The sequence below is a fragment of the Oncorhynchus gorbuscha genome, linkage group LG08, assembly GCF_021184085.1.
Source record: "Oncorhynchus gorbuscha isolate QuinsamMale2020 ecotype Even-year linkage group LG08, OgorEven_v1.0, whole genome shotgun sequence".
In the NCBI taxonomy this organism is placed as follows: domain Eukaryota; kingdom Metazoa; phylum Chordata; class Actinopteri; order Salmoniformes; family Salmonidae; genus Oncorhynchus; species Oncorhynchus gorbuscha.
Genome location: NC_060180.1, coordinates 29,786,396 through 29,798,441, shown reverse-complemented (window position 1 = coordinate 29,798,441; position 12,046 = coordinate 29,786,396). Strand labels below are relative to the sequence as shown.

General features: G+C 44.6%; 1 protein-coding gene across 3 annotated transcripts in view; it reads right to left on the bottom strand.

Moving 5' to 3' along the window:
- LOC124041472 (prominin-1-A-like) overlaps nt 1–12,046 on the bottom strand; it is a 35,509-nt gene that overhangs the window by 18,728 nt on the left and 4,735 nt on the right. The window contains exon 2 of one of the 3 annotated variants that reach the window (XM_046359090.1): nt 7,738–8,080. In XM_046359090.1, the coding sequence (XP_046215046.1) occupies nt 7,738–7,981 (244 nt within the window). In that variant the 5' untranslated portion in view covers nt 7,982–8,080. The remainder of the gene's footprint in view (nt 1–7,737; nt 8,081–12,046) is intronic. The other 2 variants (XM_046359091.1, XM_046359092.1) reach the window with 2 other exon arrangements.

Here is a 12,046-nt window from a genome sequence, read left to right as displayed (position 1 = left end):
TTATACCTCGTTCCTTCCTTCGGGGAATAGTAGTTATATTCATAACTGTATGTTCCTTTTCAGTTGGTCACTCTGTATAGCATACTATGGAAACATACAATCACTCCCCAAGCCTAGCACGCCTATGACGGCCCATGCACACACAGGAGAGGAGGGGAGGGGAGGGGCGCATGTGGAGCAGATGACAAATAAAATGAGATTTGAAACCCTGGGTTAGAACTGACAATACCTACATGACACGCCGAGATGGCTCCCACATAAGCTTCAGATGTATAAAAGAAAGGCTCTGCTCAAAAAGCTCTTGGAAGGACATCAAAAAGCTCTGAAAAGGAGAATCTCCTTTTTATTTTATTTTTTATTTTACCTTTATTTTACTAGGCAAGTCAGTTAAGAACAAATTCTTATTTTCAATGATGGCCTAGGAACAGTGGGTTAACTGCCTGTTCAGGGGCAGAACGACAGATTTTGTACCTTGTCAGCTCAGGGATTTGAACTTGCAACCTTTCGGTTACTAGTCCAATGCTCTAACCACTAGGCTACCCTGCCGCCCCTTTAACCTGACATCAAATCTCAAACGCACACGCCACTTATATGTTATACAACCGTCTCGTAGAGGGCGCACGGGCCGAGTGTATAATCACATTAGAGATTAAACCCCTAGCCGTCAAATTCAACCTTTCAGGGGCCAAACCCACAGATCCATATCTGCGGCCATGGGTAACAAATTCTCACTTGCAACTGGGACAATAGATCCCAACGACACGGAACCCTTCATGGATCCCTGTCCAACAGGCGGATGGATGATCTCTGGGAATCAAGGTTGCTCGGGCCAACGGTGTTGCCACCAGAATCAACACCAGACCCTCCTGATGGACCCTCTCCACATGGGCATGAACCAGGCCCAGTGGAGGAACGCATAGAGCAGGGTCCGAGGCCACTGACACGCCAAAGCGTCTGTTCCCAAACAGGAGCGCCCATAACCGTCATTGAGCAGAACAAATGACAATGCACATTTTATGAGCGATCTGGGAAAGAGGGATGCAGTCTCCACTCCCCCTTGGAAAGTAGAACTTCCCCATGTTGAGAGATCTGGGAAGATGCATCGCCCTGAGTGACAGAAAATGCGCACTGCTTCATACGAGCGTCTCCCTACTGCCTGTTGATGTACGCCACCGCCAGTCTGTTGTCGGACATTACCAACACATTCTGTCCCTCCAACAGTGGAAGGAAATGCCTCAGGGCTAGCAAACAGTCAGTAGCTCTAGGTAATTGATATGCAGCGCCCTTTGCGCTGTTGACCAAATCCCTCTTTTTGAGTAGCCCACACAAAGCGCTCCCCATCCCAGTAAAGATGCATCTTCGGGGCGGCAGGGTAGCCTAGTCGTTAGAGCATTGGACTAGTAACCGAAAGGTTGCAAGTTCAAATCCCCGAGCTGACAAGGTACAAAATCTGTCGTTCTGCCCCTGAACAGGCAGTTAAAAACACTGTTCCTAGGCAGTCATTGAAAATAAGAATTTGTTCTTAACTGACTTGCCTAGTAAAATAAAGGTGAAATAAAATAAAAAATCTGTCGTGATCAACATGCAGCACACTACCCGGACCCATGAGAACCCCTTGCAACAACAAACGTGGGTCCCTCCATGGAGTCAACTCCCTTAGGCATGACGGTTGTATCTTGAGCAATCAATGGCAGTAGCGAGATGTGTCCAGACGCGTAGCAATCACTCGGCGCCTCAACAGAAGTCCTCGAGGCACCACAGCTTTCATAGAGGCCATCAGACCCAATAACCGCAGGCACAAGCGAAAAGGTGCAGAGTGACCCAGCTGAAACCGTGCCGGACGGAGCCGGAATGCGACCCTCCTTTGTTGGGACAATAAACACAGGATTCAGAACCGTGTCCAGAATGAGACCCAGACACTGAAAGCACTGAGCCGGAGTCAAACAACTGTTCTTGTAATCCACTTTGCACCACAGACTTAATATGGGAAACCAGGGTGGCCAATACTCTGATCCGCTGGCACTGCACCGGTGCCAAAGTCGCCTCCACTGCCATAGAAAAGGTGCAGAGCGATCGGGAGAGTCCGAAAGGCAGGACCAGAAACTCGTCGGCCACACCCTCGAAATGAAACCTCTTGAAATGAAACCTTCTGTGTGGAGGATGTGTAGCCACATGAAAACATGCATCCTTCAGATCTATGTGCGTAAACCAAACGCTGGGACACACCGACTGCAATAGCCAGCAAAGAATTAGCATTTTGAAATGGCAAGTCCAGGATGGGACTCAACGTTCCATCGCTCTTGGGAACTGATCCTCGTTTGCTAAGTCAAACGACACCGCTGGTTCTGCTCACACTGCCCTACCTTGTGCTCTGACCTCTTTCTCCCCTCTCTCTCCAGATGAAATCTCGCGTCTTGTGACGGCCGGCCGCCCAACAACCTGCCCGCTTGACCCTATCCCCTCCTCTCTTCTCCAGACCATTTCCGGAGACCTTCTCCCTTACCTCACCTCGCTCATCAACTCATCCCTGACCGCTGGCTACGTCCCTTCCGTCTTCAAGAGAGCGAGAGTTGCACCCCTTCTGAAAAAACCTACACTCGATCCCTCCGATGTCAACAATTACAGACCAGTATCCCTTCTTTCTTTTCTCTCCAAAACTCTTGAACGTGCCGTCCTTGGCCAGCTCTCCCGCAATCTCTCTCTGAATGACCTTCTTGATCCAAATCAGTCAGGTTTCAAGACTAGTCATTCAACTGAGACTGCTCTCCTCTGTATCACGGAGGCGCTCCGCACTGCTAAAGCTAACTCTCTCTCCTCTGCTCTCATCCTTCTAGATCTATCGGCTGCCTTCGATACTGTGAACCATCAGATCCTCCTCTCCACCATCTCCGAGTTGGGCATCTCCGCCGCGGCCCACGCTTGGATTGCGTCCTACCTGACAGGTCGCTCCTACCACGTGGCGTGGCGAGAATCTGTCTCCTCACCACGCGCTCTCACCACTGGTGTCCCCCAGGGCTCTGTTCTAGGCCCTCTCCTATTCTCGCTATACACCAAGTCACTTGGCTCTGTCATAACCTCACATGGTCTCTCCTATCATTGCTATGCAGACGACACACAATTAATCTTCTCCTTTCCCCCTTCTGATGACCAGGTGGCGAATCGCATCTCTGCATGTCTGGCAGACATATCAGTGTGGATGACGGATCACCACCTCAAGCTGAACCTCGGCAAGACGGAGCTGCTCTTCCTCCCGGGGAAGGACTGCCCGTTCCATGATCTCGCCATCACGGTTGACAACTCCATTGTGTCCTCCTCCCAGAGCGCTAAGAACCTTGGCGTGATCCTGGACAACACCCTGTCGTTGTCAACCAACATCAAGGCGGTGGCCCGTTCCTGTAGGTTCATGCTCTACAACATCCGCAGAGTACGACCCTGCCTCACACAGGAAGCGGCGCAGGTCCTAATCCAGGCACTTGTCATCTCCCGTCTGGATTACTGCAACTCGCTGTTGGCTGGGCTCCCTGCCTGTGCCATTAAACCCCTTCAACTCATCCAGAACGCCGCAGCCCGTCTGGTGTTCAATCTTCCCAAGTTCTCTCACGTCACCCCGCTCCTCCGTTCTCTCCACTGGCTTCCAGTTGAAGCTCGCATCCGCTACAAGACCATGGTGCTTGCCTACGGAGCTGTGAGGGGAACGGCACCTCAGTACCTCCAGGCTCTGATCAGGCCCTACACCCAAACAAGGGCACTGCGTTCATCCACCTCTGGCCTGCTCACCTCCCTACCACTGAGGAAGTACAGCTCCCGCTCAGCCCAGTCAAAACTGTTCGCTGCTCTGGCCCCCCAATGGTGGAACAAACTCCCTCACGACGCCAGGACAGCGGAGTCAATCACCACCTTCCGGAGACACCTGAAACCCCACCTCTTTAAGGAATACCTAGGATAGGATAAGTAATCCCTCTCACCCCCCCCCCCCCTTAAGATTTAGATGCACTTTGTTAAGTGACTGGTGAATGCACCAATTTGTAAGTCGCTCTGGATAAGAGCGTCTGCTAAATGACTTCAAATCAAAATCAAATTTTATTTGTCACATACACATGGTTAGCAGATGTTAATGCGAGTGTAGCGAGTGTAGCGAAATGCATTTACATTAAATGTAATGTAAATGTAACTGACACGGGGACCAGCCGAATAGCCTGCTTTTGAAGGAGAGAGGAAATCTCCTCTCTCAAGACAGGCGCTAGGACCTCGGAGACCATTGACATAATGACATCAAGAAAAGGAGGACGCACAGTGAACTACAGACTGTACCCCCTTGTCACCATCCTCATCGCCCATGGTGAAACTGTGCATGCCAGCCACTGGATGGAGCATGCTGCCAGTCTCCCATGCATTGTCTCCTGAATGGGCAGAGCACCACCCAGAGAACTGGGATTTTTTTTAAATTGTCATGCTTGTTTTAATATCCACTCCTTGACAACCGTGTGTTTGAACTAGGGGAAGGAACTGTTTATTATACCCACAACTGGATGAGACCGCACTCTTGATTCCCAATAAACACAGAGAAATTTTTGTAGAAACAATGTGCTTTCTTGCTACTGCTGTTCTGATACCCAGCCCACACCGGGTTTGGGGGACTTTGCAAACCAGTAACTTGTCCCCGTTGACTGAGCCACTTGGGAGCACTTATGGCCCTTTGTTGGTGAAACTGGCTCATCCAAATACATCCTCCTGTCCCTGTCAGGAATCCAGGACAATGTCAAGCAGAGGTGGTGGTGAACCCATACTTCTCACCATGGCCAGGATAGTACAGCAGGATGGATGCAGTACAAAATCAACAGCAGCACGGATTTCATCGAGAAGCTCTGAAACCGACTTCCCCCGACTCTGTGGTCTTATTCAGCTCCTGTAGCAAATCAACATAATACATCAGCAGCATTGTGACCACATTCAATGACCGGGCCGCCACACCCTCAGTGAAGTACACTTTGTCCAGCTGATCCGTCGAGAACCAGTACTATGTATTCATCCTGCAAGGATTAGCCCTCTTTGTAGCGTCTGGAGCTAAGTAACTTGCCAGCTTTCCATCCATCCATCCAGTGTTATAATGGAGGGATTGTGCGTTCCTGGTGGAGGGATTGTGAGTTCCTGGTGTAACTCGGGCAGTTGTTGTTACGATCCTGTACTTGTCCCGCAGGTTTGATGTTCGGAAGTACCGATCCTGTGCAGGTGTTGTTACACATGGTCTGCCACTGCGAGGACAATCAGCTGTCCTTCATGTCTCCCTGTAGCGCTGTCTTAGGCATCTCAAAGTACTGACATTGCAATTTATTGCCCTGGCCACATCTGCAGTCCTCATGCCTCCTTGCAGCATGCCTAAGGCACGTTCACGCAGATGAGCAGGGACCCTGGGCATCTTTCTTTTGGTGTTTTTCAGAGTCAGTAGAAAGGCCTCTCTAGTGTCCTACGTTTTCATAACTCTGACCTTAATTGCCTACCGTCTATAAGCTGTTAGTGTCTTAACGACCGTTCCACAGGTGCACATTCATTAATTGTTTATGGTTCATTGAACAAGCATGGGAAACAGTGTTTAAACACTATACAAATGAAGATCTGTGAAGCTATTTGGATTTTCACGAATGATCTTTAAAAGACAGGGTCCTGATAAAGGGAAGTTTATTTTTTATAAACATCTTCTGGTGTGTTCATGTGAGAGGATCAGAGTTCACACTTTCCCAAGGCTGAATGGGGATCAGGCGTCACATTTTTACATCAACCCTCTGATCTCTCCCACCCGCATTCCCTCCCTCTCTTCGTTCATTCCTCCTTCACCCTCTCTCTCTGACAACAGTGAGATAGGAAATCAAACCTACCCGTATGTTATTTAGATGTAACCTAACCTAAGGATCATGAAACCATGGGTAACCATACCGGTGTTGTAAGACCTGAGCCAACCACACATTAAAGAACTGCTTGTCCACCATTGTCTTGTCTAACCCTGGTAGTTATGGTTATTGTTCATACACCAACGGCTGGCATTCTGGAGAGAAACCTGAGAGGAGATATATTACTGTCTAGTTGGGAAGGAGGACATTCTGCTTTTTCACATTCTCTCTCTAATTCTGCATTTCTCGCTCCCTCTTTCTGTCTCTCTCTCACAGAGGCTACTCTACTAGATAAGTTGCATTGAATTGTGAAAACTGTTACAGAGTAACAACGAGGTGTGAACCACTTTTTTTTATTTTGTATTAGTGTTTTTCTTCTCTGTTGCACAAATGTGTGTTGCTATCTACCACACATGTTGAGTAAATCAACTACGGAAGAGCTGTCACCATCACTTGTGTTTTGATGATAAACCCTAAATAATAAAACGCACAAGAAATAAAGCTTAGAACAGGCTACTTACTGTCACCATGTTCAATGAGAGAGAGAGAGAGAGAGAGAGAGAGAGAGAGAGAGAGAGAGAGAGAGAGAGAGAGAGAGAGAGAGAGAGAGAGAGAGAGAGAGAGAGAGAGAGAGAGAGAGAGAGAGAGAGAGAGAGAGAGAGAGAGAGAGAGAGAGAGAGAGAGAGACTTAGGATAGGATTCGAACAGAGAGTGGATCAGTCCGAATTTACAGTTGGGTTCAGAAATGTAAAGTTCTTAAAATGTTAAATTACTGCTCATTGCCTGGCACATAATAACAGACAAATGTCAGTGTTCTCAACGAACATAAAACCAAAACATGCGCAAACAAGGGTTGAAATACTAAGCAGCAATAATACCTCCAATCCTGATTGGATAGAAGCCATGATCAGAGAGACTATCGCTATCCAATCCGTGCATAGCAACCTGAGAGCTCTCTGATCTAAGACGAGTTTCACCTGGGCAAAGGTCAATGACTGATTAACTTGTGTGTGTGTGTGCGTGTGCGTGTGCGTGCGTGCATGTGGATACCTGAGGGACCTTCACTGTTGTTTGTCAAACAGAATCAATAATGAAATGTACTGTCGTGACAAAGGAGATGGACAATCAGATTCTGTCAGTGAGACAAACTACAGTGGAATATTGTCCACAGGCCTACGCTGTTACTCTGCTCTGTGGTTTCTGGGTTAACCATGAGTGTATGAGTCACTCACTAAATACAAGGAAACACACCATCTACAAAACACGTTCATCTGACTACAGTAGTTAACCATTGACAGCCTGACCCACAACAGACCAAAGGCATTCCCATGAACACACTTACTGGCTAACGGTGTCGCCAGTTTCTATGGTTAAAGAGCGCTGGTTGGCTCTAATGTTTAACCTCGTCACATCACTATAGGCACACATGCTCAAATCTTTGGGGAGAGTTAGGAGGAAAGCAAACAGTGCATTTCCTGATGGAAACTAATCTAGACATAAAATATTGCCTAATGTTTACGTAGTCTGTTCACAAGAGATTAGTTGGCAACAGGAGAAAAATTATAATACAATTCCCCTATTAGCTCTATACCATTTTCGCTCTGCAAATAGGAGGAAGCCCATGTATTTGTATGGGATGTACATAATGGATACACACAACTGGCTAGGTCAATGAGGTCAGTATGATATATAGACTGCTGTAGAAAAGGAGAGCTGTCAGACTAGGCTATGTCCAAAATGGCACAATATTCCCTTTATAGTGCACTTGTTTTGTTTTTGACTACGGCACCCTGCTCCCTTTGTATACTGTAGTACACTACTTTTTACCAGACACATTCAGCCCTAGACTGACCTTTGGGGAAGGGGTTGGGCTGGACGGTGTGGAGGAAGGACTGGACCACCCCGGACATGAAGCCTGTGTCTGCTCCTGGGACTGACTGGTACTGGGGCTGGCTCAGGTTCAAGGGAGTGACTCCCGTAGGACAGGAGTCAGCGGGAGGCTGGGCCAAGCTGGAACCCAGGAACAGTGCCCCAATCCAGGCCAACACCGCCCCGACGCAGCCCCCCAACCTCCAAACTCTCCTATATGCTCCCATCACTGCAGCTGGAGACAGGGCCGGAGGGTGTGCTAGGGTAAGGATGGAGAAATTTGTGTGGAGCAATCAACTTATGGCACAATCTCAGTATTGCTGGGCCTGCAAACGCACAGAGCAGAGAGAGACTGGGGTGAGGGTGGAAACACACACGGATACAGAGGAGAAAGCCAAGAAAAACACAAAGTAATGAGATTGTTGTAAAAAAGTGCAGGCACTGGAAAGGAAACATATTGTATAGTAAAGTATTGTATAGTAAAGTATTGTATAGTAAAGTATTGTATAGTAAAGTATTGTATAGTAAAGTATTGTATAGTAAAGTATTGTATAGTATTGTATAGTAAAGTATTGTATAGCAAAGTATTGTATAATAAAGTATTGTATAATAAAGTATTGTATAGTAAAGTATTGTATAGTAAAGTATTGTATAGTAAAGTATTGTATTGAATAGTAAAGTATTGTATAACAATTGTAAGAAATCCTGCCTTGAAGGAAACCATAAACGTGATAACAAGGGAAACGTTCTTCTGTTCATGTGTGAAGCGCTTCCCTAATGATCTGTAAACATTTGACACAACATCTTTCTAGAGACCATATATCTATCTTAGGCTCTACCATAGTACATGCCATTTCACAGACGGGTCATTCTTCAATTGTGGTGGCATTTGTGTCCCTTGCCTATGCAACCATGAAAAACATTAAAATGACAAATAGTTACACATCACACGTTTTTGTTTATATTGAATATATCAATGATAAAAACATACTGCAAAACTTTGTTTACGCATTGTTTAAAGTACTTAGGGTTAGAAAATTGGCTTGTCCCAGTAGTGACGTGTAGAGTTGTAGAGAGATGTTTTGGGGGATTTAGAGATATCTATTATTTTGAATGCTAGAAAGTGAAACAAAATTATTTCATATATTGTATAGATCAATAACAACGAAGGCGGCTATTACAATACCAATTTTTTTTACTAGTATAATGTCTGTCCCCCAGTTCTATGTCATTGGTGTTACCACCTTGAAAATCATTCCCTCCAATAGCAAACTTAAGGGTCGATTTTAAAGACAATTATTTTCTAATCACACCCTTTTAGTAGGTAATACATTTGAGGATTCCATTTATAATTTGGTGTCTAAATGTGTCACTTGAATGTGAAAAAGCACTTGATGTTACTCAATTTAAATGAAGGGAAATTATTACATTGTGAGCAAAATTATTAATCATATCGCTTAAGTAAATGATTTTCAAACTGTTAATGACCTTAGATTTGCGCATCTGTGGCCTCCGTTTAAGAAAATCCTCAATAACCTCCAATTTTATTTCATTGGTGTTCCCATCATTGGTGTTACCATCATTGGTGTTACCATCATTGGTGTAACCATCATTGGTGTAACCATCATTGGTGTTACCATCATTGGTGTAACCATCATTGGTGTAACCATCATTGGTGTTACCATCATTGGTTTTACTACTCCTACTGGTGGCACAATATTATCATAATGGTCAAAATTATTCAAAGTCATTAACCCCTTACACTCGTGGAAATTTGTCTAGAGCATATGAATAGGGCCAAATTGAAATGTTCTTTTAAAAGAAGAACTCTAAAAAGCATATGCATAACCATGGTAGCAATTGAAAGAGAACACTGAAGATTATGGGGAAATTGTCCAACTAAAGGCGAGGACACAACAGTTCACCTGACAAGACTGAATCCAAACATTACACTATGATTTTATGTGCATTTTACATTTGTCATTTTCACAGCATTTGTCAATAATGAAATCTGAAAATACTCCGGAAACATTCAGTAACATAATATTATTCATTGGAATGTTGGAGAAATTGCAAGCTAAAGAAAAAACGATTACAATGGTTTGAATGAGAGGTTTAACTGTTGTCTCGAAGTGGCCAAACACCTTTCCAAAATGTGCACAGTTGTCATTTAAATGTACTTTTATGACAAAAGGATAACGCCGTTAACTATAAAGTGCTATTTATTTATTTTTATCTCTCCCAGCTTTAACATTGAGGAACTGTAGCAAGTGTTTTGTTTGGGAAACAGCCCTGCGTCTCCACGTCACACAATTACTGTTGTTGTTTACGCAATCCCAAAACCTTCCAATATCAATCACAATCTGGGTCAGGTGGGCATAATTTGAAAGCTTATTCTAATGCCAACATGGCTAGCTAAATTATAGAACACGATCTTGCAGTGTTAGGCTTTCAAAAGGCACTTCAGACAAGCATATTGTAATTTTGGTGCGCATAGAATGGAGTTGAGTGCATTCAATTGAGTGTTCCGAGACAAGTTTTCTTCACCATACTACAAACATAGGCTCGTTATTTTAAGGACAACCCAGGTTATAACGCATGTCCTCCTTGTATATGTGGGATCAAATATAGCAAGACATGTTTTCAAATATGAAATGTGGAATGCAAATTTCGACTCGTGGGTGTGTGGTTTGCTTGTATGACAACAAAGTGGTATTTAAATCCTCAACGCCTCATCTTTCAGAACACAGGCTTCTCTCGGTTTACAGCATTTCCCTGACTCGGACAACCACAAATCTGCAAAAGTAGACCAATTTAGCGGGAGGGATGAGGGCATCTTCTTGTTGTGTTCAAGTTAACGGCTATTAGTCAAAACTAATGAAGCGCTGTGGTGGAGAACCTGAGCTCTGACATCACGTAAAGCATGTTACTGTACAGCCACTGCGTTCAAATGTAGTAGTTTATCAATGACAAAATCTCCCATTTTCAACGCCTATATGGGATGACAGAGGCTGTGAGTGGAAAGAGCTACGCTGCCATATTAGTTTATTTAGAAAAGGAAGATGTACCTAGATTTGTAAATACTTCTTTACACATCTCCATTACCAAATGACACCACAATTCAAGAACGACCCAGATGCATTTACAGTAACGCGTGCATACATTTAACTTACGGTTGGTCCCGGGAATCGAAACCACGCCATGCTCTACCAACTGAGCTACCACTGATAAGGTTATCAAAGTCTTTAAAGACCTGAGTTTTGATCAATTAACCACCAACACACAATACATTACTTGAATCTTGCAATTCCACATCCTCTTCCTAAATCAATAAAGATGATACACATAAAACCCTGAGACAGATCACCAAAAACATTAAATTCCATAATGCATAACCACACACACAACAAACTATTCTGAGTCATAACATCGGTAATGGTCGTAGAGAAACAAAGACTGCCCCGACAGATCTATAGATGATGCAATCTCAATTGCTCTCCACACTGCCGTCACCCACCTAGAATACCTATGAGAGAATGCTGTTCATCGATAACAGTTTAGCATTCTAAACCATTGTCCCCTCCAAGTATCTCTAAAAGTATTGATGTTCATCAGTCCACTAAGACAAATGGAGAAAGTTCAGCACTGTGGCCTCCTGCAAAGATGACTGCAAGAGCACAGCGCAGAAGGCTCAATAAGAAGAATCCTAGAGTGTCAGCTAAAGACTTACAGAAATCTCTGGAACATGCTAACATCTCTGTTGACGAGTCATCGATACGTGAAACACAAAACAAGAATGGTGTTCATGGGAGGACACCACAAAAGAAGCCACTGCTGTCAAAACAAAAAACTGTCAAAACAAAAAACTTTGCTGCACATCTGAAGTTCGCAAAAGAGCATCTGGATGTTCCACAGTGCAACCTGAGGTTACAAACATATAGGGTGATGACATGGTATGCGGCAGCGTGGTAGGCACAGCTTGTCCCGTGAATTCATCACAAAAATTGAGGATTATCTGATAACTACGAAACAAACATTCTGGATAATAGAGAATCAGGAACTATTTATTGATTAGCATTTTGATATGCTCGCAAAAGAAGCAGATGCATCGAAGTGAACGAGACAGGAAAAGCGTCAACAAATTGATTTTTTTTTTAAAAGACAAAAACAATACAATGAGGCAGTGGGGAACAGAGCTGGGGAACTGACAAATATAAGGGAGGAAAAAACACAGATGGTAAGTGAGTCCAGGTGAGCCCAATTTCGCTGATGCGTGTGAAGACGGAAGGCAG